The sequence below is a fragment of the Vitis vinifera genome, chromosome 14, assembly GCF_030704535.1.
Source record: "Vitis vinifera cultivar Pinot Noir 40024 chromosome 14, ASM3070453v1".
Taxonomy (NCBI): Eukaryota; Viridiplantae; Streptophyta; class Magnoliopsida; order Vitales; family Vitaceae; genus Vitis; species Vitis vinifera.
The window spans coordinates 8413778-8441223 of record NC_081818.1 but is presented as its reverse complement, the minus strand read 5'-3'; the positions used below and the strand labels follow the sequence as shown (position 1 = coordinate 8441223).

Here is a 27446-nt window from a genome sequence, read left to right as displayed (position 1 = left end):
ATGTTCATAGATAAAATCCTTGTATCTTTGATGAGAAAGATAATTTAGAGTTGTCCTAAATATTTCTTTAACAACAATGACACTTCTCTTTGAACGAAGCTCTAACTAGGATAAATACTCATTTTGAGTAGAGTGATTATGAATAACTTTGCATATACTAAAAAAATTTATTTTTTGTTACAATGTGAGTTATTATCTTCTAAGGACAACTCTTGATTGAACACTTTATCAACATATGTTTTTTCGAATTCTTAACATGCCTGTATTGAAACCTTTCACCTAATGACATCAAGTATATTGCATAATAAAACTACTCTGTATTTTTAAACGCATGGTCAATAATTAGTATTGTATCATATATTGATTCCATTTCAATGACATGTACTTGGATTTTACATGCCTTGATGCAAAACCTCTCGATTGCATCATAGCATCACATGATGTACTAAAAAAGCTAACCATGGTAGATGTATAGTTACATATTAAACAAATAGAAATAAAATTAATATTCACATAATTATTATATTGGCAATATTATAGGTGGATATTAATGTGTAAATGCCTTACTAAATCATCATCTGTGTATTTAGTATATTTCCTTGAATGTCTTCCACAAGGTGTGATTGCATTTTATATAATCATGTAAAAGACTTCTGTGGACCCCGCATTTTGGCTCAATGCGTTTCCCACTCGAATGGCGAGCTCGATTTTTATTCGAAAAAATGATTTTTATTGATTAAGAAAATGACTTGGAGTCGCCACTTATTTTTGTTTTATTTTTAAAAGGGTAAACAAAATAAGAAAGAAAAACCCTAAGTGTGACTCCTTGTTTTGGAAAAGGTTAGTCTAGGAAAAATCGGATCGGGCTCGGGGGTCAGGTTACTTATCGGGAAGGTATAGTATGAATCGTGACACCCCTCTAAGTCCCTGAAATCGGGTCTCTACTAATAGAATGAAGCTGACGCGGCAATCAATGAGAAAGTCAATGAATACTCACCTTAATCATGCACGACATGGGAAGCAGAGCATGTATAAAGAATGAACAAAATATGAGTGGATGCGTACCTGGTCCTCCAGTCACGAATGCGCTATCATGAAACAGGATTAGCGAATGACGAATAGATAAAATTATGCGCATGTCAAGAAACAAAATAAATCAAACAAGCATGGTAAATAAATCAATTAATCAATCAGTCAGTCATAAAATCACATATGTGGGGCCCCCCACCAAAGCCCGATTGATCTTGCCTGAATTAATCTCACGAATCCCATTATTTCGGAATTATGAAGATTCATCATTCTTGCTTGTGTAAAAATAAAAAGAAATAGAACATTATTTAAAAATCGGAGTGGAATTAAAGCTATTCGAGAGAAAACTGGGTTTTTGAGATTTATTTGGAAATTAGAGTCTCGAAAATTATTTGAAGATTGGAGTCTTGAAAAAATAAATTTAAGAATTGGAATTTTGGATATTCAATTTGAAAGAAATTAGAATTTTGGAAATCGGAAATTAAGTTCAGAAATTGGAATTTTGAAGAATTGTTTAAAATGGAATTTCAAAATAAATAACTAAAATAATAATAATTAAATAGATTAATGTGAATTTTGGAATTAGAAATTAAATCGGGAGTCGGAAATTTTAATGAATTGTTTAAAATGAAATTTTAGAATAAATAAATAAAATAATAATAATTAAATAGATTAATGTGAATGTTGGAATTTTGGAATTAGCAGAAGTGGAAATTTTAATGAATTGTTTAAAAATGGAATTTTAGAATAAATAAATAAAATAATAATAATAAAATAAATTAATGTGAATATTAGAATTTTCAGAAATAGAAATCAAATTTGGAATTCGGAAGTTTTTAAAGAATTGTTTAAAATGGAATTTTAGAATAAATAAATAAAATAAAATAATTAAATAGATTAATGTGAATATTGGAATTTTTGGAATTAGAAATTAAAATTGAAAGTGGAAATTTTAATGAATTGTTTAAAATGGAATTTTAGAATAAATAAATAAAATAATAATAATTAAATAAATTAAGGTGAATATTGGAATTTTCAGAAATAGAAATTTAATTCGAAAACCAAAAGTTTTAAATGAACTATTTAAAATAGAGTTTTAGAATAAATAAATAAAATAATAATAATTAAATAGACTAATGTGAATATTGAAACTTTTGGAATTAGAAATTAAAATCGGAAATCAGAAGTTTTAAATGAATTGTTTAAAATGGAATTATAGAATAAATAAATAAAATAATAAATTAATGGGAAGGTGGGAATTTAGTAAATTGTGTTATTATTATTATTATCATTATTGAGAAAGAAGTTTAAGTAAATTGAATTTTTGAGGATCAAAGTTTTATAGTATGGGTTTAAGATTAAATTTTAGGGGATTATTTCGAAAATGACATTTCTTAAAATTAAATATAGGGATGAAGCTTCGGAAAATTTAAAATTTCGAGACTTAGTAGTTTTGCAAATTAAACTTTGGAAATTTGGGGTTTCGAAAGAGTATTTGAAAATTGGAATACGAAATAATAATTAAATGAAAGAATTTTGAAAGGGTACTTGGGGGATAGAAATTTTATAAAGACCCATGAAATATAAAAGAACAAGGCATCAAATGGCTTGCAGTGGAGCCCATTCACATAAGGCCCAACTTGAATATAAACTAGTTAGGCCTAAACTCAAAAGATAGGGCTTAAGGCCCACATGGATTAACTTAGGCCCACAAACAAAAACCATTGCTCATGATATCCACTTTAAGGATCAAAGATGGTCTCAACCCGTTTTTATTTTTATTTCTGGGTTGAAGACTAGGGGTGGCAGGCTGGTGGTGCAGGACGTTGACGATGCGGCAGAGGTTCTACGCGATGATGCCCTCGAAGGTCAGAAACTGGTAGGTTTTGTTCTTGCGGACCAACGAGAATGGCGCGGCGTGAAGCATGCCTACCACTTCCAGTTAAATCACGAGGCGCACGGGTGGTGTTGCTTACCATGGCGTCACTTTGTTCTTCTTCCTTGAAGTTGCTGGTCTTTAGGGGTTGGGTATAAAGATATATATAAACAAAAAAAAAAAACAAAGGTTGGATGATGGGGGAAATAGGTATGGAACGGGTATGAGCACGGGAGGAAGATAGGTATGAAATAGAGGCCACCTTTGCATGGCTCCCATGTATGCGGGAGCTTCATGCATCAGTTAAAGATGCCCAGAACGTGGGAGGGGGTCAAAACAATTTTCAAAATGGGATTTAAAACAAAAATCAAAGCGTAAATGCTAATATCTCATACGAGATCTCAAAAACAGAGGATATAAAACAAGATAGGAATCGAACATGAGCCCAATGAAAGCAAACTCGAATCCCGCATGGATGAACGGGAGATCCCAATAAACACATCCAAACATCAGAAGTGGAATCAAATGATACCCAAAAAAACTCAAAGAAAAAAAAATAGCAACATATATATATATATATATAAAGATGGCTTCAAGAAATGAGAATACCTGTATCTGCTCCTTTCAAGGAGATTTTTCTGTGCTTCTTCCTCTCTCAGACAGTCAAGCCTCCCCCCGCTCCCGTTGCCGCCCCTCTCTGTTTCTTCTCCTCTTTTTCCTTTGTTTCTCTTTTCTTTCTTCCCGCCTTTCCCCCACAGCCCTCACCTACTCTCTGCCTTCTGTCCCATCTGGCCGCCCCATCCCATCCTATGGCCGCCCAAAGTAGCCCGTTCTTTTGCGGGTGGTCAGAAAATAAAACTATAAAAAGAACAATCAGCTCCTTGTCTCTAAGGGGGGGTCTACAACTTCATCTCACAATTGGAGAACATTGACCTCCTAGATGTTCAATGAAATTAGATTTACATCCTTTTCATTTGATATAGAAATGTTATAATTTTAATCAAATAAATACATTTTGAGTAGAGCTAAAAGTAATAAAGAATTAACTATACATGTAAAATAATTTTGAATTTATCTATGATCTTTTCGCTCTTCGGTTTTCATCTTTCTCACATTATTTATTATGCATTCAATAATTTTTGAAGTAGTATTAACCCTTTTTTTACTAATTTTTATTTTTATTCATTAGGGTTTTAATTTTTATTCAAAGGATGAAGCATTAAGTTTTTTTTTTTTTTTGGAGTGCACTAAATTATTTTTTAAATAAAATTTGAAATAAAAATGTTTATTTTTTTGAAAATTTTAATTAATTTTATCAAATAAACTTTAAAATTAAAAGTAATTTCTTGGTAAAAAATATAAAAAAAACTAATTTCTTATTTTTAAAATTGATTAAAATAAAATAATTTTCAAGATTTATTGGAACCATTTTTTTTAATCTTGATTCAATTTAATGTAAAATAATATCCATTTTTATACTCAAAGTTTTTATTTTTTTAATTATAAATGATAAATAATAATATAATTTGAAAAAAAAAATAATAATAAGAAGCAGGCAGCAAATCGGATAAAATAAAGCGGAAAAACTGCAAACCACCAAGTGGGTCAGACTAGGGGTGACTCGGTGAGTCTAAGAGTCGAAGCCTTGGCAGGCAAGCCTATATAAACCCTCGCTGTTTCTCTGTCATCATCTATATCGCATATTTTCTCTCTCTCATGCGCCATGTTGAGTTGAAACCAAGGATCGTTGTAGGTGGTTTCAGACCTCTAAATTCTTCCTAATTTCTATGGCAAAATCTGAAAATTCCAAGTCCAATTTCATTCACCCCTCTGCTAAGGTCCACCCGTCCAACGACCCTGATTCCGATCCCAACTCCTACTCCCTTGAGAAGTTCAGACTCTATGAAACCAGAGCGGTAAGCAAATTCTTTTCTTGGTTCTGTCAGAATGTAGGAGAAAAATTGAAAGAATATCCATAATCATCGTAAGGGTTCTTTTCGATTATGATCCAAATTCAAAACTTTATTGAGCTTGTATCAGATGAGTTCTTCGTATCTATTAGAAACCATCAATTTTTATGTCAAAGCCAAATTTTGGTTGGGGTCCGGAGGAAATGTAGAAAAAATTTTAAAAAATCCAAAATTATTATAAGGGTTCTTTTTATTTGTGATTTAGAAAGCAAAAATTTTATACGTTAGTAATGGGGGTGAGTTTTCCTGTGTAGTACAAACCTAAATTTTTCTGTCCTTCCTTTCGTTTTGATCAACTGGATCTAGGGATTAATGAAATGATAGGTGAAGTTTTTTTATATTTGGTTCCTGAGAAAGTATAGGAAAATGAAAGAGATTCAAAATTATGAGAAGGTGGCCTTTATTTTTGACCCTGTGGTAAATCCTATAAGGTTGGTATATGATGAATTTTTCAATTTTTTTAGAAACCTAATTTTTTCTGACATTTTTTCCCTTTCTTTGTTCTGTCAATCAAATGAATGGGCTAGTAAAATGTCAGATCAAGTTTGTTTTCTTTTTGTATTTTTAGAAATCAAATTGGTCCTTTTGTATTTGTTTAAGCAGAGGTTTTATCTTATTGGGAGTGATCGCAACAAGAGGTTCTTCCGGGTGTTGAAGATTGATCGCTCTGAACCATCTGATCTCAATATCAGTGAAGACCCTGTGGTTTATTCCCCACATGAAATCAAGAGCTTGCTTCAGAGGATTGCTGAAGGAAATCGTGCCACTGGAGGACTAACCTTTGTTGCTAAGGTTTTTGGAATTGCAGGTTAGTCTAATGCCCTAGTCAAAGCAGTGCTATTTTATTTTATTTATTCATTTATTTTTTAATTTTAATATTTTAATATTTATTTTATTCTTGTAGTGGCTTACAAGTTTCTAATGTTTTGGTTTTGTAGGTTGTATTAAGTTTCTGGAGTCATATTATCTAATTTTAGTCACAAGGCGTCGGCAAATTGGATGTATATGTGGTCATGCAATTTATGGTATAGATGAGAGTCAATTAATCCCGATTCCTCATGTCACAATTCAAAGTGACTTGGCGCATTCTAAAAATGAGCTAAGGTGATTCCTTCCCTTCATTGGCTTTATGATTTCATGGTGTTTGTTTGTTTCTATATAATTTCATTTTTGTTTTCAATTCGAAGTATTGAGGAAATTCTGGTCTTATTGTTTGCCAAAATAGTTAATGATTATTTGTACTGTAAGTATCTTCAACAAGGTAGTGTGGGATAAAACTGAAATTTGGTATTGAAAATCATTAATGTTAAATCTGTAGCACTAAAAGGTTCAAGCCGCTGACAAGGTAAATTTCTCAATGGCCTAATGGAATGAAGGCAAATTATGACTTCAATTTGATATTTTAGATCCTGCTTATAAGGGTATTCAGTGTTCAACAATAAGTTAGCACAATCCACTTGGGTTTTCATCCATATTTTTAGGGATAAACAAAAATATCAGTATTCAACACCTAATTATGTTCTCAACATGTCCAATGGCTTGCCCAATTGGTACTTCTATATGATCTGTGTGCCTGCTCAATGCCCATAAACTTTAGCTGAGTGTGTTATGTTAGAGTTCCTGGCCAGGCTAAGGGGATAACTGCCCCATTCTTTTACCTTTTAATTTTTTTTTTTGTCATATAGCAAGTAATAATGACTTTGCTGGGAACTTGAATTGGCATTTGTGCAAAATCAGTTTAACAAAAATATTACATTTTTCTAGTTATCAATTGCTTTTCTTCCCAAATACGGACCAAATTGTTTCTATTGATTTGCATGCTAACTATTTTGGTCCTTGCTATGGGACGTGAATAATGGTCCTCAAGAGTCTCAGACACATGGACCTTAGCTGTTCTCATAAGCAAAAGTCTCAATTTCAAAATACAATAAGAACATAAATTACAACATCAAATATATTTTGTTGTTTCATATGTAAAAAATCACAGGAGAAATATGGGAGGAGGATACCTCCTGTAGCACACAACTAATCATGACTGACTAAGGTAAGCAACTAACAATGGATAAGCAAAATAAAGAATGAGTTCTTAACTGGTTGCAAAAATAAGGAAATTAAGTACCCTATAGAAATTCTCCTAAGTGGCAGCACTCCTTTGGCTGAGAAATCAACATCATTGTTTGATGTGGGTTGGCATTCTAAGTATTTAGTCTAGTGGCACTCTTGTAAATGAGGGTGGTGAGTTATTTTAAAAACAAGAGGTGTGGATTTAAGAGAGGCAAACAAGAGCTTGAAGAAGAGATATGTGAGGTTAGATATATAAAAAACTTAAAAAATCAAATCTAACTAATATCTGAACATGGCACAAATTTCTCAAAAAAAAGGGGGTTTCTGTATATTCCAAATAGGTAGATTTACAACTAAGGACCTTTTTGATTTGGAGATGGAGAGGGTGGCAGATTTTTTTCAACTTTTAAAATTATGATGATAAGCTGGTGTGGAAGGCATCCAAGAAGGGTGTGTTTTCAGCAAAATCCTACTGGTATTTATATCCAGAAGGAGCCTCGTCTTTTCTGGCCCAAGATATGTGGGCCCCTTTGTTTTAGGTTTAGTATGAAGGTAACTTTTTTGCTTGGGAGACAATTTGGGGTAATTTTCACCCAATGAGAAGAGGCTAGAGGATAATTAGGTATTTTCTATGAAAACTACAGGAAGAGTTAGCTGCCCATATTCTCCTTCACACAGGGTGGGGATGAGGCTTTTTTCCTGTTCTTCTTTTGGCCTTGGTGTGCCTTGTATGTGTCATGTACTAGGGTTGTATAGATGCATTTTAATGAATCTCTCTTTTATTTGTCTGACAAGGAAAAAGAAGAAATAAAAAATGAAATCTATGTGAACAGGATTGAGCAACTGTAACTTGCTATAATGGTGTGAAGCAATATCAGATACCGTAACTTCTTGCTGTATAACTACGGTATCTTGCTAAGCACAATGAGCTAAAGCTTAACTTCTTGCAGTATAACTACAGTATCTTGCCAAGCACAATGTGCTAAAGCTTGCTGGAAACTTCTAATACTGGCTACCTAGTTTATTTATAATCAAACTAAGCAAACCCAGTGTAGAGGTAACTTAATCTCCAATGCTCTTTGGAGCCACTGCTAGCACAAGCAAGCACATTAACACAGTTCCCTCCTTCAACATATATGAGGCATCTGTTTATTTTTTGTAACTTTTAGGAAGAGGGAAACAGCTAGTGCCTTTCTTTCAAGACTCCTGATCTCCAACATCTAAATGGAGGGAATACAAGACTGTCCATATGATCTTTGGAAATGACTGCCAGGCCGATGTGGCCTGAATTTGCCTCGGGGCATCAATTGACATTCAATTTTAACTAAAAGAATGGGCTGCACAGCACCAACTCTAAGTATATGACAGGAAATGTGAACACCTCTAGGATGTTAGATTGATCAAATTTGTTTTACTTGATCAAATAGGCTCCCAAAGAGTAGAGATGTAAACAGAAGTAATTTGATTCTATCTCATATGGAGTTAAATGATCCATGCATCTTGGCAAAGATTCCTTGTTTCCTTTTCTTTCCCTTAGATAATCTAAATGCTTGCCATGATAGCAACATCCTTGGAAACCCTATCTCTAATGCATCTGAAACTTGAAAAGTCTAGAGAGCTCTAAGGGTATGAATATGATATGCCTGGTAAAACATAATTAATATAAAACTATCATGAGAAAGAATGACACTACTATTTGATGTCTCGTTATTGACTTTTCACATAAAGAATAGGTGTTTAGCCATGTTAGGGCTTTTACTTTTGGGTAACCATGGAACATCACACAAGTTTATGTGAGAAGGGAGTCATTTATGGGAGTCTTTTAAAATTTAACAAAAAATTATATACTAAAATGGGATTGATGGTAATAAATTAGGATTAGCACTGAGTTGCTTTCTTTCAAATTCGAAGGTGGTATGCATATATCGTTGATTGAAGGGGAAGGTTGGATAATTTCTTAACCTGACATTATGAATGCATTTGACATTGAAGTCCCAACATAAATTTGATGTGAATTGACCATGGACTTGAGAAAAAACAAAAAACATTTTTCTAAATGAACACAGAAGACAAAGAACACGGCTACACAAAGATCAAGGGGTTAATGAGTATCCTACAAAAAATTAAGAGACATAACTCCCTTTTTAGCCAACAAATCTACCTCCTGGTTTGCCAATCTAAATTTCCTAGAAAGAGGCCATGTTCTGGAAATGTGAATCTCCTCATCCAGTGGACAAAAAAGACCCCTTTCCCACAGAAATCCAATTAATGACCTCCAAGGAATCTCCCTCCATAATTAGGTTTTTGAGTCCCAAAGACAGCCTCATTAGTTCCTTCAAGTATGGCTGTAGTTCCTCTTTTCCTCATTCTTATCCCAGCCTTGTCAAATCCCATTGATAAACATATCAGGGAATATTGAACATGGAGAGGAGAGGTAGTGGTTGGGATTTTGGCTGGAGTTTATTCTATCAGCATCGGTCCTCCTCTTATGCAAACTTTGGATAATTATCATAGCAGAAAGTTGAATGAGAATGCTGAATTTGATTGCTCAAGGTTATATTAGCCTTGAACAAATGTATGGTGATGTACCTCAATGTACTTTGTATAAATATGCCTCATCCTTTAGATCTGCTAGGAGGTTTTTTGATTTACCATTTATAGCATTTTAATAGTGCTTTCTATATATGTGCTTTAATTGCTGGTCAAGAAGCTTTTGTCATGTGTAGATTTGACAATAGATGTTTTTTTAGTCATACATAACACTTATAGCATCCCTACATATTTGCTTCAATTGCAGGTACAAGAAGTTATTATCAAGTGTAGATTTGACAAAAGATTTTTTTTATAGTTACACATATCCTATAATGCAAAGTTTGCAAAAAAATGTGTTGTCAATGGGCGAGGAAGGGATGCCATATGAGAACATATTTGTGTGGAATGCATTTCTAACTCAGGCTATTCGATCGAGATGCAATAACACCATTTGGACAATTGCATTGGTTCATGGCCATTTTAAGCAAGTAAGTGATTCATTCTCTTGTTCTCTTTGTTATGTTTGTTTTTGTCTCATCTTATGTGGATTTGACAGATAATATGTGCAAATTATGCATTGTTTAGCCCCAATCATTTTCTTTTGATTGAGATGCTGATATTTGTACCTTTGCTTCTTGCAAGCTAGTATTTCCTTGCTCACTCCTTTATAGGTATAAATTGGTAGGAAACCAGTTGCTTGCTCCTTTACATCAATACTAAAAAGTAATATGTGCTACTATATTTGGTGGGTCCCATTAAAAAAGGGATTGAGGATGCTTACCCTTTAATGTTAAAAAGTTAACTTTATGGAACAAAATCCAGATATATGGAGTGGCTAAATGCAATACCAAATTAGGCCCAATTTGAACAAACTTTAGGATGGTTAAAATAATCTCAAAAGTGGAGGCTGTAAATTCCTTAATCACCAAATCAGGAATTTAACCAAAGCTGACTCTAAAGAACATGGTAAACTTTGAGGAGGATGTCCCCACTTTACAGTGTCAAAGAACCCATCATCAGACTAGTTAACTAAATGCTTATCATGAATTTTATTTGTCATGCTTCATCCAATCCATCTTATATTGGTTACAATGTAGTTTTGCCTTTGGTCCTAGCTTTGTTTTTTTTTGATAGATAAACACAGAAAAATTGTATTAAAAAGAGGGAAGCAAGAAGGCAACCCGAAGCATACAGGAAGTATACACGAGAGGCCCCAAATAACAAAAATCACAAGGAAGCATACACTCACCAACCCTCAATTAGAGCCCAACCAATCTACAAAATTAATTAAGGAGTGGGGCTCTCCATCTAAACACGACTTAGTCCAAGAGAAAAGATTACAAACGAAAGAGGTTTTCAATCTTTGGATCGACAAAGCCTCATTGTCAAAAGCTATCCTATTTCTAGCTTTCCACATCGTCCAAAATAAACAAAGGGGGGCTGCCCGCCAAATCTTCCCACGCTTCTTATCTACAAAGGAATCAGACCAACCAAGGAGAATGTCTTTAACTGAGAGTTGAAGAACTCAATTAACCCTAAACATCGTAAACATAAGATTCCACAACACCTTCGCCTTGGGGCAATGAATAAGGATGTGGTTAATAGTCTCCTCATCGTCACAACATAAAAAGCATTTGTTTGCTAGTGACCAGCCCCTCCTTTTGAGATGATCTTAGGTTAAGACCTTCCCCCAAGAAGCTTCCCAAGCAAAAAAACCCACCTTAGTGGGCACGCAAGGGCTCCATATGATTCTCCACGGAAACGGGACTGCACCACCAGAATCCAGAGTATTGTACAGGGATTTTACAGAGAAACTCCCATTCTTAGATGCATTCCACACCACTCTATCCTCCATCCCAACATTGAGCCTCTTTCCTTGAAGGACCGAAAGGAGACTCGCCACCGCCTCCAGCTCCCAGTCATTAAAAGACCTAGAGAAGCAAGGATTCCATCCCCCCGCATCCCCCATATAATCCCAACAATCCTCTACCCACGCATCTTGGGAAACAGCAAAGGCAAACAGAGAAGGAAAAGCCTCACAAAGGGGAGTGTTTCCACACCAAATGTCCTTCCAAAATTTCACCCTTCTACCATCCCCTACAGTGAAGGAAACGTTTTGAAACAACAGAACGCCTTCCTTTCTAATTTCCTTCCACAACCCCACCCCATAGCCTTCCCTAACCTCACAAGAGATCCACCCTCCTTCTTCTTCCCCATACTTCGAGCTGATAACAATTTTCCAAAAAGAATCTCTTTCAGCATCAAAGCGCCAGCTCCATTTACACAAAAGGGCCCTATTAAGGATAGAAAAATTTCTGATCCCCAATCCACCCTTCATTTTATGAGAGCGCACCACATCCCAATTTACAAGGTGAGGCCTCTTCTCCAACGCACCCCCTCCCCAAAGGAAATCCCTTTGGATCTTCTCAAGCCTCAATCTTACAACTCTTGGAATACGCATCAAGGACATAAGATAAATCGGCATGCTAGCCAAAGTGCTCCGAATGAGAGTGAGTCTCCCCCCCTTAGAAATAAACTGCCTCTTCCATAGAGCGAGTCTCTTCCTCATCCTTTCTTCCACACCATCCCACACAACCACCGATTTGTGAGGAGCACCTAGAGGCAACCCTAAGTAAGTGGAAGGAAGAGAACCCACTTTGCAGCCCAACTCAGATGCCAAGACTTCAGCATCCTCAACACTTCCCACCGGCAGAATTTCACTCTTTTCCAAGTTAATATTCAGACCAGAAATGGCTTCAAACCACATTAAAAGCCAGCTTAGAACAACCATTTGGTCTTGGGAGTCCTTGCAAAAGACCAGCGTATCATCCGCAAATAATAAATGAGATACTTGAATCCCATTTCCACCCCTTCCCCTTAGTTTGCTTCCGGAAAGGAAGCCCCCCCTAACCGCTTTGTTAATGAGGCAGCTTAAGGCCTCCATTCCTAAGACAAACAAGTAGGGGGAAATGGGGTCCCCTTGCCTTAACCCTCGAGTGCTCTGGAAGAAACCCGCTGGCGACCCGTTAATCATAACTGAGAAAGAGGCAGTGGAGATGCACCACCTGATCCAACCGGCCCACTTCTCCCCAAAGCCCATTTTTTGCATCACTAACATCAGAAAATCCCAGTTAATATGGTCATAAGCCTTCTCTAGGTCCAGCTTGCATAACACACCAACTTCATCCCCTTTCAGCATCGAGTCTATGGCCTTGTTAGCAATTAACGCTGCGTCAAGGATTTGCCTTCCTTCAACAAAGGCATTTTGGGCCGAAGACACCACCTTACCCACTACTTTCTTCAGCCTATTGGCTAGAACCTTGGCGAGAATCTTATACAGACCATCCACCAAGCTGATTGGTCTATAGTCACGTAAATCCTCAGCCCCACCTTTCTTGGGGACTAAAACCAGAAACGTGGAGTTGAGACTTCTAACGAATTTTCCCCTCTCAAAAAAATCCTTAAAGAAGCCCATAATTTCGTCTTTGACAAAATCCCAACAAAACTGCCAGAAGGCAATGGGAAATCCATCCGGTCCAGGAGCCTTGTCCCCATTTAGCTTCGAAAGGGCCAGATACACCTCTTCCAAAGAGAACATTTCCTCCAGCCTGGCAGCCTCCTCTCTTCCAATACTATCAAACTCCAAGCTGCTCATACTCGGGTGCCAGCCACCAAGATCCGATAACAGATCCTGATAGGCCCTCACCACTCCCCTTTGAATATCTTGCTCGTCTGACAGCCAAACACCTCTGACTTTAATCTTTTTCAAACAATTCCTTCTACTGTTAGAGTTCGCCATCTTATGAAAGAACCCCGTGTTCTTATCTCCTTCCTTCAGCCATATTTGTCTTGATTTCTGCCTCCACGAGATTTCCTCCATAATCGCCCACTTTTTAAACTCCTCCTTGGCCTCCTTTCTAGCCTCTAACTCCTGCTCGTTTAACGTTCTCTGCCTCTCCTGATCATCCCAGAAAAAAACTCTGCCCAAAGCCATCCTCAAATTTACTCCCACTTTACCAAAGACTTCCTTATTCCAATTCTTCAGCTTAACTTTTAAAGCCTTTAGTTTTTCTGAGAGGACAAAGCTATAAGAACCACTGCAATTAAAACCTTGCCACCAGCCCCTCAGAAGCTCCTTAAATCCCTCCTCCTTCAGCCACATATTCTCAAAACGGAAAGGGATAGGACCTCTCCTAACACCACCCCCATCTAAGAGGATTGGGTAATGGTCAGACACAGGCCTTGGGAGAGTGCACTGAGACACTCCACTAAAATGGTTTTCCCAATCCTCCGAAATCAGGAAGCGATCCAATCTCGACCAGGATTGGCCATTTAACCCCCCACTCCATGTATAAGGACCCCCCTGAAGAGGCATATCTCTTAAAGCCAACTCATCTAGCACCTCTGAAAACCTTCTCATAGGACCAGATAGTCTTCCAACTCTACTCCGTTCACTGGGAAATCTAATAACATTGAAGTCCCCACCGATGCACCAGGGATCAGTCCACAAACCTCGGATAGCACCTAACTCTTCCCAAAAAGGTTCTCTAAACCTTTTCATAGTAGGTCCGTATACCCCTGTGAAGAACCACATAAACCCATCCTCGCAATTCTTAAATCGACACGAGATTGAGAAGATACCCACTTCCAGGCCTACAAGCTCCAGAACTCTCTTATCCCAGAAAACCACCACCCCTCCAGCTGCCCCTCTTGCATCCACAGCTCCCCAACCTAAAAATCTTCCCACACCAAGACTGTGAATAACTCCTTGGGACATTTCTTGGATTTTGGTCTCCTGCAAGCACACCAAATCCACCTTTTGTGATCTAATTAGGGCCTTGATAACCTTCCTTTTACTTCTGTCATTGGCCCCTCTGACATTCCATGAAAGAATCTTTAGCTTCATCTAACTGTCGAGATTCTAACCCCTTCTTCTCTGACCACAGATTTCTCCTTTCTTGCCCCAGTATAATTGATAGACCACTCAAGTTTTTTCAATTCCCTATCAAACTTAGTGGTCCCTGACGTGCCCTTCTTCAGATTTTGCTCTCTTCTTCTCTTAGTCCTTAGGAGCAAGTTCAGAACTTCCCCTTCAAACCCGTCCGTGGAGAAGCCCAGGAATTTGCTGAACCTCGCCAAGTAACTGTCGTCCCACCGGCATCCATCCAGATCCTGAAACATCCCCTCAAACTCCCCCCCCCCCCCCCCCGGTCCTTCTCCAGCCACTTGCTTCTCACCCTCAGAGACTAGCACTCCCTTGCTACCATCAGCCAAAATAATACTCAACGGAGTCTGCTCCTCTTCGTTGCCCTCAGGGAACGAAACACCAGTGGTCCCCTCATTCGTCGTCACCCGACCGAAAGAAGAGGAAGAAGGAGAAGAGAGATCCCGACCCCCCAAAGGAATATGGCAGAGATCGACATACCTGGAAGCCTCTTCGCATAGAGCTTCGTCAGTCAGGAACCCCCGATCCATCATCTGAGAGGAAACACGCGCCGTCGAGTCTCGCGGCAGCCCGACGAGGGGATCGACTTCTCCTCTTGCGTCTTGGCTAACACCCCTGGAGATGGGAATCGACTGCATAAACTGAGCCCTAGGGAGAGAGGAAGGGGTCTCAAAACCATCAGAGACCTCATCTAACAGGGCCCTAGCTTGGATAGGCCCACCGGCCTCACCCGACATCCCCTCACTAAAGGAGCAGGGATTGGGCCTTGGACCCCGGCCCAAATCCATCCTATTAAATACTTGGGCTTCCCCACAGCTGAAAACTGAAGGGCCAGAGCTCTTGCTTGGGCCTGCCTGCCCCCTTCCGCAGTTGACCAAACTGATGGGAGAGGACTCCCTACCCCTTCCCACTAGGTTGGTTGGGCCACCAGCCCATCTCCTCTCAACAGTCCCATCTGCAGAGGCTTCAACAGAGGGAAAGAGTGTTTTTTCTCCATTACACGCCACGTCTCGTACCTCCACCTGCAGCCCCAACTGCTCCATCCCCTTCCTTTGACTCCCACAGCAAGCCACCCGGAGAGGCCCATCAACTTCTTCACCTGCCCTTAACCCGCCCTTCCCAGAGGAGCTTCCCGCCGGAACCACCTGCGAGAACCAAGGAGCAGACTCCCACCATAGATGAAGGGCAAAGCAACCCGTCCCCAAAGCTATATGAACTGAGCTCGGGACCTCCCAATCCACACGCTTCACCAAAATCCTCGCCCATTGTAGCTTAGACATGGATTTGGTACCTTCATCCACTGCTATAAATCCTCCGCACCCATCTCCAATACTTTTAAACACCTCAAAACACCAGAAATAGAGTGGGAGCCCGACCACCCTCACCCATGTCTCTACGGCATTGGGATTCTTTAAGGAACACCCCACCTCCGGATTCGATGGAGGAGAGAGAAAGAGAGAAGACTGTAGAGAGAGAGAGGGCGAGTTCGGAAGGAGATCCAGTGCAGCGGTGCGCGAGCGATGGCGTGAGAGACTTCAGTAGCTTGGATGCTCGCACCAGTCGGTGGAAGAGAAGCTTCGAGGTGGAGTCGAAGACATTCGAGATCGAGCTTGAGAGGAAAAAAGGCAAAACGCAAATTTTCATCGAGGAAAGGAAGCGAGGGGTTTCGTCGTGGATTAAGATGGGGCCGGTGAGTTTAGGGTTTGTCGTGGAAGGTCTGGCCTTGTGTATTGAGGACACACGGACAGGTAGATGGGTCAGAAATTGGAGGGAGAGAGGGAGGCTCTTTTCGTTGTTACGGGATGAGAATAAAGGAGGAAGCTTCATTCGGCTGGGTGTGGAGGATGGGGAGAAAAAGAGGTTTAACATCTTTATCCCTAAAGGAAAAGAAGGGAAAGGGGGCTGGAGTGTGATGTTGCAGATACTTCAGGCGCTGATCGGCACCACGAAGAGGAAGGAGTATCAGAAGGAGGAGAAGGTGATGGTGGCGCCATGTGAGGGGAGTAGCTACGCGCAAGTGGTGAAGGGAAAGAAGCGTATTGGTAGATCAGTGGCTAGGGTAGAAGTGAACCACAATGAACTGTACCAAAACCTAAAAAGGTTGGATCAGTGCATTGTTGGATCGTGGGAGCCGAGGTCGGCAAAGGGGGAGGACTTGAGGAGATGGGGAAACCAAATGGCTCGATCGTGGGGGCTGAGGGGAAATTTAGGTTTGGCCAAGCTGGAAAGGGGTAAGGTGTTGTTAGAATTTGAGAGGCGTGATGAAGCTGAAAAAGCCATTAAAATGGGAGAAATTTGGGTAGGGAAGACAATGTTATGGTTGGAGAAGTGGAACCCTAGGACGGGGTGTCTGTTAGAAGGAGAAGAGAGAAGCGAGGCTTGGGTGAGGATTGTGGGGCTCCCCATCTCGCTGTGGAATCGGGAAATCCTTAGAAAGATTGGGGAGAAATGCGGGGGATTCTTGGCAATGGATTCTCAAACGGAGAGATTAGAAGAATTGCAGTGGGCAAGAATCTTGGTGAAAATATCCGGCGAGGAGCTCCCTAGTAGGCTGGATATTGGGGACGAGGGGGTGTTTTACTCGCTTACATTATGGTGGGAAGTGAGGCCGGTAATGAGAAGGATGTCGGCAGAAAGGAAAGATTCAAACAGCGGTGATGCTGCAGGAGAGGTTGAGGGCGAAGCAGTAACACGCGTGGGCAAACGCGTGATGGAGTTGGTGGAAGGCGTGAGGCCCGAGACCCACCTGCAGTCGGCTGATGGGACAAGGGGGCAGATAGATGGGCCGGGGTCTGTTCGGGCCCTCTCCCGAGGACCAAATGGACTGGGTCTGGGGGATAAAGAAGGGCTGCATGGAAGACTCTGCCATGCTGGGCCTCATCGTGGTCTGGGATTGGATGTTGGGCCCGATGGGTTCGTGTCGCAGAAGGCTGGGCCAATTTCCAGTGGGCCTTTGTCTTCTGGAAGGCATTTGGACTTAAAGGGATTTGGGTTTATGGAGGCCGTTAAATCGGGTGGGCTATATGGGGGGGATGAGTGTCATGGCCCATCTGGAGTAGCTTTGCCTCTCGTGTGGGATGGCCTAAGTCAACTGAAGGAGGCAGACGCTGAAGGAGTTCTCTTTTGGGAATATGAAGGCAGGAGGAGACAAGCTGAGATGGAGGCCTGTCTCGTGGAGAAATCAAGAACCGACTGCGCCCTAATCGAAGAAGCATCGAGGTACGAGTGTGCTCCTATCCCTTGTGGATTAATGGCATCTGAATTAGCCTCTTCTCCTCTCTTCTTTTTTGGTCGGTCCCCGTTGGGGGATTTTTGCGACAATTCTGGGGTGGATAGGGTTGCACATCTGAGAGATACCCCCCTGTGTATACTTTTCCCCTTGGGGCCCTCGGAAGAGGAAAATGAGGGCCGGTTGTGGGAGGGCTCAAGTGTTTGTAAGGAGAGCAGTGGCAAGGTGCTAAGATTAGTCCATTCGGAGCCAAATGTTGGAAAGGGATGGGAGGAGGAAAATTGGGAGGAGAGTGAGTTGGCCAAATTCAGTAAGTTCTTGGGCTTCTCTATAGAAGGTATGGAGAAAGAAATCTTGGAGTTTATGATTAAGATTCGGAAGAGAAGGGAGAAGGTCCACAACAAAAACATGCTAGAGAAATCCAGATTTGAAAGGGAACTGAAAAGGCTGGAATGCTCTATTAATTACGAGAAGGGGAAGAAGCAGAAGGGTGGAATGATAGTAGGAGGGGGTCAGTTTATGGTGGACAAATGAAGCTTAGAATCTTAAGCTGGAATGTCCGGGGAGTTAACGACAGTGCAAAAAGAAAAGTGATTAAGGCCATGATCAGGAGTCAAAGAGTGGATATGTTCTGCCTCCAGGAGACTAAGATTCAATCAATGACAGAGGGGTTGGTGAGGAGCTTAGGCACTGGCAGGTTCCTTAATTGGGGTACTATGGATGCCCAGGGGACTGCGGGAGGGATTTTGATCTGCTGGGATAAGAGGACCTTGGAGTTAATGGAATTGGAAGTGGGGTGCTTTTCTATTTCCTGTAGAATGAGGAATGTGGAAGATGGAAGAGTCTGGATGTTTACTGGGGTTTACGGGCCATTTTCTAAAGAGGAGAGGGAGTGGATGTGGGAGGAATTAGGCGCAATTCGTGGCATTTGGGAGGATCCATGGTGTATAGGGGGTGACTTCAATGTCACTTTGTCACTGAGGGAAAGGAGTAATCAGGGGAGACTAACGAGTGCAATGAGAAGATTTGCTCAAGTTGTTGATGAACTAGAGCTTATTGATCTTCCATTACAAGGAGGGATGCTAACTTGGAGTGGGGGGAGGAACAATCAGGCGTGGGCCAGATTGGATAGGTTTCTGGTGACTCAGGGATGGCTTGATCATTTTAATGAGGTCGTGCAATGTAGGCTGCCAAGACCGACCTCAGATCATTTTCCTATTGTGCTGATGGGGGGAGGGATAAGGAGAGGTCCGTCCCCGTTTCGGTTTGAAAACATGTGGCTTAAAGTGGACGGATTCTCGGATCTTCTAAGGGGATGGTGGCAAGAAATTGAGGTTAGAGGGAGGGCCAGTGTCAGACTAGCTACTAAAATGAAGGTGTTGAAGCATAAGATCAAAGTGTGGAATAGGGAGGTTTTTGGTAGGCTGGAAGTTAATAAGAATTCAGCCCTGCAACAAGTGGAGTTTTGGGACGGGGTGGAAAGGGAAAGGAGCTTGTCTGAAGGTGAAACTGAACTGAAAAAGGAAGCCAAGGAGTCCTTTAAAAAATGGGTTTTATTGGAGGAGACCCACTGGAGACAATTGTCCAAGGAATTGTGGCTTAAGGAGGGAGATAGAAACACTGGATTCTTCCATAGAATGGCTAATGCGCATAGAAGGAATAATTCTCTGGAGAGAATGAAAATTAATGGGGTTTGGTTGACTGAGGAGAAGGAGATGAGGGAAGGAATAGTGAGCGCCTTTCAGCAGGTGCTCTCTGAAGAGCCAGGCTGGAGGGCAGATGTGGAGGGACTGCACTTTAAATGTCTAAGTCCCAGTGAAGCTGAAACATTGGAGGTGCAATTTTCTGAAGAGGAAATCTACGCAGCCTTAATGGGTATGAATGGGGATAAAGCGCCGGGTCCGGATGGGTTCACAATTGCGTTTTGGCAATCAAGTTGGGGGTTAGTGAAGGAGGAGATTATGGATCTGTTTAGGGAATTCTATAACCAACGTTCGTTTGCTAACAGCCTTAACTCCACCTTTTTAGTCCTCATTCCTAAGAAAGGAGGGGCTGAAGACTTGGGTGATTTCCGGCCAATCAGCCTGTTAGGAAGTTTGTACAAGCTATTGGCTAAGGTGTTGGCGAATAGGCTAAAGAAAGTGCTTGATAAGGTGGTGTCAGGGGATCAAAACGCCTTTGTGAGAGGCAAACAGATCCTGGACGCGTCTCTTATTGCCAATGAGGTGATTGATTTCTGGAACAAGAGAAAAGAGAATGGGCTGATTTGTAAATTGGACATTGAGAAAGCCTATGACAGCATTAATTGGAGATTTCTCATGAAAGTGCTGGTCAAAATGGGTTTTGGGTCGCGGTGGTTGGAGTGGATGTGGTGGTGCATCTCTACCGCCAAATTTTCAGTCATGATCAATGGGGTACCAGCTGGTTTTTTCTCGAATTCTAAGGGGCTAAGACAAGGAGATCCCATCTCCCCGTATCTCTTTGTGTTGGGGATGGAAGTTCTTAGTATTCTAATTAGAAGAGCGGTTGATGGGGGCTTCTTATCAGGCTGCAACATTAAGGGGAGAGGGGAAGAGGAGATGATAGTGTCCCACCTACTCTTTGCGGATGACACAATCATCTTTTGTGAAGCTAATAATGAGCAAGTGTCCGCTCTAAGCTGGGTGTTGGCTTGGTTTGAGGCGGCTTCCGGCCTTAGAATCAATCTTGATAAAAGTGTCCTCATTCCGGTGGGTGAGGTGGAGAATATTGAGGAGCTGGCTGTGGAACTTGGCTGTAAAATAGGAATGCTGCCCACTGTGTACTTGGGGCTGCCCCTTGGTGCTCACCACAAAGCTGTTTCCATTTGGGATGGGGTGGAAGAGAGAATGAGGAAGAGATTAGCCCAATGGAAAAGACAGTATATTTCAAAGGGAGGGCGTCTCACCTTAATCAAGTGTACAATGGCCAGCCTTTCCATATACATTATGTCCCTCTTTCGAATGCCGAAGAGTGTTGTAAAAAGACTTGAAAAAATACAAAGAGACTTTCTTTGGGGAGGGGGCAGCTTGGAGAGGAAGGTGCACTTAATTAAGTGGGAGGTGGTGTGTACTAGCAAGGAAAAGGGTGGCCTTGGCATGAGGAGGATTGAATCCTTAAACAAAGCGCTGTTGGGTAAATGGGTTTGGAGATTTGCTGTGGAAAAAGATAATCTTTGGAGGGTAATGATTGGGGTGAAGTATGGTCAGGAAGAGTTTGGGTGGAAAACTAAAGAAGGCCGGGGAGCATACGGAGTAGGGGCATGGAAGGAAATCATGAAGGAAGCTAATTGGTGTTGGGAGAATATCAAGTTCAAGGTAGGGAAAGGGACTAGAATAAAATTCTGGTTGGATCAATGGTGTGGGGATGAGAGGCTGTCCCTTGCTTTTCCCTTGCTTTATGAGATGGCGGTCAACAAGAATGCAACGGTTAATGAGATGTGGGACCATAGAAGTGGTCCAAGTGGCTGGAATCTCAGATTTCATAGAGACTTCAATGATTGGGAGCTGGATTTGATTAGAGGATTGCTTATTAGGCTCAGGGACGTCAAGCTCTCTTTAGAGGAGGACGGGGTGCTTTGGAAAGGAGGGGGCCAGGGGAAGTATGGGGTGAAGCAGGCCTATAATGGGCTGGTTGTTATCAATGCTTGCGACTTTCCGCATAGAGGAGTTTGGGTGAACAAGGTCCCTACCAAAGTGGTTTTTTTTGCTTGGGAAGCTGCGTGGGGGAAAATTCTTACCTTGGATAAGCTTCAAAAACGGGGCTGGCAGTTCCCGAACCGTTGTTTTTTGTGTGTTTGTGAAGAGGAGAGTGTAAATCACATTCTTCTTCATTGTACGGTTGTAAGGGCCTTATGGGATATCGTTTTTGCCCTTGTGGGGGTTCATTGGGTGTTCCCAGAGCTGGTGAAGGAGGCTTTATTCAGTTGGAGGGGCCCCTTTGTGGGGAAAAAAAGGAAAAAAATTTGGAATTCTATCCCGTTGTGTATTTTTTGGACGGTATGGAAGGAAAGAAATAGGTTAGCGTTCAAGGGAGGGGTGTTAAATATACAGAAACTCAAAAATTCTTTTGTTTGTACCTTGTGGAGTTGGGCTAGGGTGTATATTGGAGAGGAGTCCTCTTCACTCTTAGGTTTTTTTGAGTGGCTAGCGACCACTTAAGGGAGGGTAAGGGTCTTTGTTTTTGTGCTCTCGTTTTGAGGCAGATTTGTATACGTCCTGTATGCTTGATGGCCTTTGCCCTTTAATATATTTGCGATATTTATCAAAAAAAAAAAAAAACACCCCACCTCCGGATTCCATTTGTCCAGGGTAAGCCAATTATCCTTAAGGCTTCTTTTGCCTCTGGCCAAAACACGCTCAGCCTCTTGAGCCTGATCGAATTCGAACAACATACTACCCCTGCCCAACGCGGCAATCGACAACTTCCCCTTAACCTCCCAAAACTGACGGGTCCAACTCCTAACGGAATCCAACTCAGGTGGAGGAACTGAAACAGAATCCCACCTCCCTATTAGACAATGTTTCAGATGCTCTAGTCTACCACGCACCTCATTTTCCCCTACCTCTAACCACACTGACTCACCCGCCCTTCTCGGTGACGATTTAACAGCTTCTGCAAAAGACTTCATTTCCACCCCTTTTTCCTTCCACTGAACCTTCAGGACTCCCTTCGGCTTCACCGGAAACTCTGGCACATTGGATATCTTTAATCCTTCTGTCGGAGTCACTCCAAGACCTCTCAACCTCACAGCCAAAGAGTTCCATCCACTGGCCTGACCCTTCCCTTCAGGGAAGATAATGCTGTATCTTTTTGCTTCCATATCTCGGACAGAGCAAAGGATGAACCTCCCTGCCTTGTTCAACCGACGCTCCATTCTAAACTTTCTGTTACCCTCCAACCATTCAATAGCCCATCTTTGATCATCCACCTCTCTACAACAGGTTTCAACGCCTTCCAAAAGACAACGAAGACTAGCCTCCCCAAATCTAATCCAAGACTCAAAACCCCTACTTCTCTCCCATATGCAGCCTTTCAACCTCCCACCCAACTCCTCAATCACAATCTCAAACCACTTAGACTCCACCACAAACCGACTTCTTCCTCCCCTTAGCACCATTTGTAGCAAAGAAATGAAAACAGTAACAGCTACAGCATGGCTTACCTCGGACAGAACTTCTATCAAGGTAAAACCTCCACCTTAATGGCCAAGAAAAAGATTTGGTCCTAGCTTTGTTATTGCATCTTTAGATGCCATATTGGTGCAACTATGTGGATAAAGACCAGTATGCCTAATTAGGTGTCACCTTGAACTCTAGTTTGGGAAAGTGTATGCCTCTTAAATTCATGAACATAGAAATGTCTGTCTGCCTGTGGCTAGTTTTTAAGGAGTTGGCAAATCTAACAGCTCATGACTGTGTCAGAGTGGAACATTTATGTCCATGTCAATCTGATATCTCCACATATAATATGATTTTTTGATTGTATTTTAAACCTCTTTTGTTTGTTTGTATTTTCGTGGTTCATTTTAAGTGAACCTGATTTTGTAAGTTCTTTTACTGCATAATGTCTGTGAAAGACCTGAAGGAAGTATGATCTCTGTTTTAGTTTTGAATTTTTTTTTGTGCCTTAGAGTTGGAGGAAGAATGGTATGGAAGGAGTAGTGGAGAGGAGGATATAATGGTATGGAAGGGTAGTAAGAGTTGGGCATTTTTGTTTATGTTTGGACGGAGTAGTGTCTTTCCCCTCAAGATAGTGTGGGGCTCTTGGGCTCCCACCAAGGTAGGTTTGTTTGCATTGGAAGAGACTTGGGGAAGGATTCTAACCATGAACCAACTTAAAAGAAGAGGTTGATTTTTGGCGAGTTACTGTTCTATGTGTAACAATGCAGAAGAATCAATAGACCATCTACTAATCCATTGTGGGCAAGCTAGGAGGTTATGATGCTTCTTGTTCTCCTTATTTGGCATTTCGTGGGTTCTCCCTTTTTTAGTGAAAGACTTATAAATGTGTTGGAATGAGAGTTTTGTGGGCAAGAAGAAAAGAAAGGCTTTATGCTAAAAAAAAGATAAAAAAGAAAAACGAAAAGAAAGGCATGGAGAATAGCTCCTCTTTGCCTATTTTGGATGATTTGGAAGGAATGTAATGGAAGAACTTTTGAAGGGGTGCTACACACAAACTAATCTCTTAAGGATTCACTTATTTCTAATCTATTTATGTGGTCTCATGGGTCTCTTCAAGATGGTTCCTCATCCTTGATAGATTTCATTGACTGGTTGTGCACTAAGTCATAGATTGGGATTGTAATCATTGGTTGTTTCTTTTTTCTTTTTAGATATATACTTCCTGTGTACCATAGGTGTACTTTTTTTTTTTTTTTTGTTTGACACCTTCAATATATTATGATTTGCTTATGGTAGGTGATTCCTTCAATCTCCTAGAAAATACAGTAGTTGTAGTTATGCCATGTTATATGTCAACTAGGGTTCAAAATCTCGGTCGAGATTGGTATGACTTGGCCGAGGTGGGTACCGGACTGATATCCGAGTCAAAATCAGTGGAGAAAATAAAAAATAAGGAAAGTTCAAAGCCGATATGCATCTTCATCCTTCAAACCTAAGCTTTTGCATCCTCGTATGGGTATTTTTCATTGATGTAATGGCTTCAAACCTCAAAATGATGTGAGAAGTTGTCATTGAGTTGAGAGGTGAAATGAGTAGTTTTAGAGTAATGGATATGCGAACAAAGAAATGGGTATTGTGAAGAAATGTTGTGATAAGTTGTCTGAGAGTTGAATGGGTATTATGGATAGAAGATGAAAGGGGTACTTCGTAAAAATGGGTTCGTTGGCTGTTGCAGAGAAATGAGAGATGAAAGAGGTATTTTGGATGTGTTGTAGAGAAACAAGAGAGTGTGTGTGTGTGTGTGTGAGAGAGAGAGAGAGAGAGAGAGAGGACGTCTTTGATTGAAAATTTGGGATTATCTAAAATCATTATAAATATGTAGATTTATTTGAAATAAATAGAATATAAATATTAACACAAAAATTCTAAATTAATACTTATTTATTTAAATGAATATAAAATTAATAAAAAATCTTTTTTTTTTAATAGTAGTTTTATTTAGAATATATTTGATAGGAAAATTGATATTTATATTTTTAAAAGTGATTCATGATTATTTTTTAACATTTTCAAAATTATGAATTTAAACAAATATATTATAAAAATAATTGTTTTTTATTAGTTTTATCTAATATTTAGCATGAGGTGATAAATAAAAAGTTTTAAATCTATTTCAGTATACTTATATCATTGTATGAATAATGTTCTCTCTATATATTTATTAATTTTTTTGGTCTGTGTGATTATATTTATTTTTGTGATAATTTTAACAATTCTCTTAAAATTTTTGGAGTTCTTAATGTAACATATTTTGCGTATTGGCTGATATCGATCCAATATACCGAGACCGATATGCCTTGGGACCCTCTGAGTCAATGACCGATACTGTGACTTTGAACCATGATGTCAACCCTAAGTATAAGCTGAGATGCAGTGTAAGAACCTACTGGGAACTAAATAGTGTCTGATGGAAATATTTAGAATGGACGTAAAAATAAGGAACTAATGTAATCAAACTCTTCAAATCTAACATTGCCCCTGATCTGCTTAGGCCTGATAGACATGTTGCCTCTGAGCATCATCGTGAAGAAGTCTGCAGATTGAGCTTCAGACTAACAGAACTTGAGTAGAATCTCCTTTTCCTTCGTGAGATCACTGATTTAGTGATTTGATGCTGCTGTGCTTGCTTCTCTTGTGAAACACCAACTTCTTTATTGAATCACCAAGTTGCTGTTACAAATTCTTTGTAGGAGTATTTTCTTTGTGCAGCAAGATGTAATATCCCTGCCTATCTTCTTTCAAACATCTTCTGCCCCATATATGTAACTATCTTATACATAGATCAATATATGTTTTGCTGCTTGAAATGGGATTTGATGTTAGAGGGTCATCCCCAGTGTGACTAGTAGTGGCCTCCATGAATTTTGTTTTCAAATTTTGAGTCATGAACAACAAATCATCCACATGTAAACAATAAGACTTACTGTACAACTCTGCAGGTGCCTGTCATTAAGGAGCTCATTGCTATACCCTTCAGACTTATCTTTCTGCACTTGAAATCTGTCAATTGCCCTCATTGGAGGGGTGGATATCAGAGGAGAGTAGGGTTTTGCAGCCAGATGGAAGCTTTAAGCTCAAATTTAATGGGGACCATTGGGTAAGTTAATTCAGATTGGATGGGTGGCTTCTTTAGAGAATATAAGGGTGTTATAGTCAAGTCTTTCTTGGAACCAGTTAGTTTTGGGTGGGCCATTGAGGCAAATATATCACCACTGGAGGGCTTAAAAGAGGTGAAGTCACTCAATATCTTTAACATATGGCAGAGGGGGACCTAATAATGGTTACTTGAATGAGTCAGGGTAGGAGAGGGCCATGGAAATATGACCTTGATAGTGGATGTTAGTGGAGCTTTAGAGATGCAAGATGCCTTTTCATTGGGAAGTCTAGATTGGCATACATGAAGCTAATAGGCTATAGCCAAAAGTGGAACCATATCCTCTTTTGGCTTTGTGGGAGATCATTCACCTCTCACAAAAAATCTGTTCCTGTCCTGCACCATCATCACCTTGTGTTGGGTTATAGCTCTAAAACAGGGTATCTCAATTTGGGGTTACATCTTGGGGTTTTTGCTGCCTCCTATGCTGTTCACTCATTTAGCTTTCTTCTTGTAATTTCTTTTAGTTGGAAGGATTTCTTGTGCCTTGTGACTGGAAACAACATGTGCTTGGGGTTCTCCCCTTCCATTCTGTCCACTCCTTTAGTTTTCTTCTTGTAATTTCTATGAGTTGGAAAGATTTCTTGTCTCTTTTGACAGGAAGCAACAACATCTTATTAAAATTAAAATATATATATATATATATAATATGAGGATGGATTATCTTCCAAGCAACACAAAGAAATAATAAAAAGGCTACAAACCAATGCAACTACCAAAGAAATAATAAAAAGGCTACTAATCAATACAACAGCCACACCCCAAGCCACTGATGCCTAATAAACATCAATTGGAGACCTATCTAGAGCTAGGCCCTCCATTAGGGATGGAGTCCCTAACAAGCACCTGTAACAAAGTAGTTTGTCATTTAGCCAATTGATCTGCTATTTGGTTGGCCATCCTAAGCTTCCAATCAAAGACCATTTCAAACATTATGATTGCTGCTATAAAATTTGGAGGTTGCTCACACGGTGTTTTGTATTTTGGGGCTCCACCTCAATAGCTAAACTCACTCTAGCTTGCTTAGAAAAGGCTCTGACCATACTGCTCCTACGGTCTTCTCAACACTCCACCCAATCCCTATATGGTCTGGATTTCCCCAGGATCTTGAATCAAAATTGAGTTTTAAGTCTCTCTTGGAAGGGGCAGCCTGACCTTAATCACTTAACACATTCCATAAAAGCCACAAGCCTCCCTTTATTTAGGCAAAGTCTTACTGATGGGGGACCTGTTATTATCCAATGACCAAAGTGATGTGAGTTCACATACAAAATCCATAAAAAGTCAACAATGTCCTTGGAACATTGTTCCAAGCACTCCTTTCTAGTTAGATAACTTAGGATTGGCTAGCATAATCCATCATCCTTCATTTTGAATTCTTCTCTCTTGATTCTATTATTTGTTTTCTGTCAAGAGGGAGAATGCAAAAAGAATATAATCATGCTA

General features: G+C 40.3%; 1 protein-coding gene across 1 annotated transcript in view; it reads left to right on the top strand.

Annotated features, from left to right (window-relative positions):
* Positions 1-4511: 4511 nt before the first annotated feature.
* The window catches only part of LOC100265019 (phosphatidylinositol-3-phosphatase SAC1), a 68271-nt gene continuing 45336 nt past the window's right edge, over positions 4512-27446 (top strand). Inside the window, exons 1-4 of the mRNA XM_002269479.4 lie at positions 4512-4821; positions 5479-5683; positions 5814-5979; positions 9737-9959. Of these exons, the coding sequence (XP_002269515.1) occupies positions 4693-4821; positions 5479-5683; positions 5814-5979; positions 9737-9959 (723 nt within the window). The 5' untranslated portion in view covers positions 4512-4692. The remainder of the gene's footprint in view (positions 4822-5478; positions 5684-5813; positions 5980-9736; positions 9960-27446) is intronic.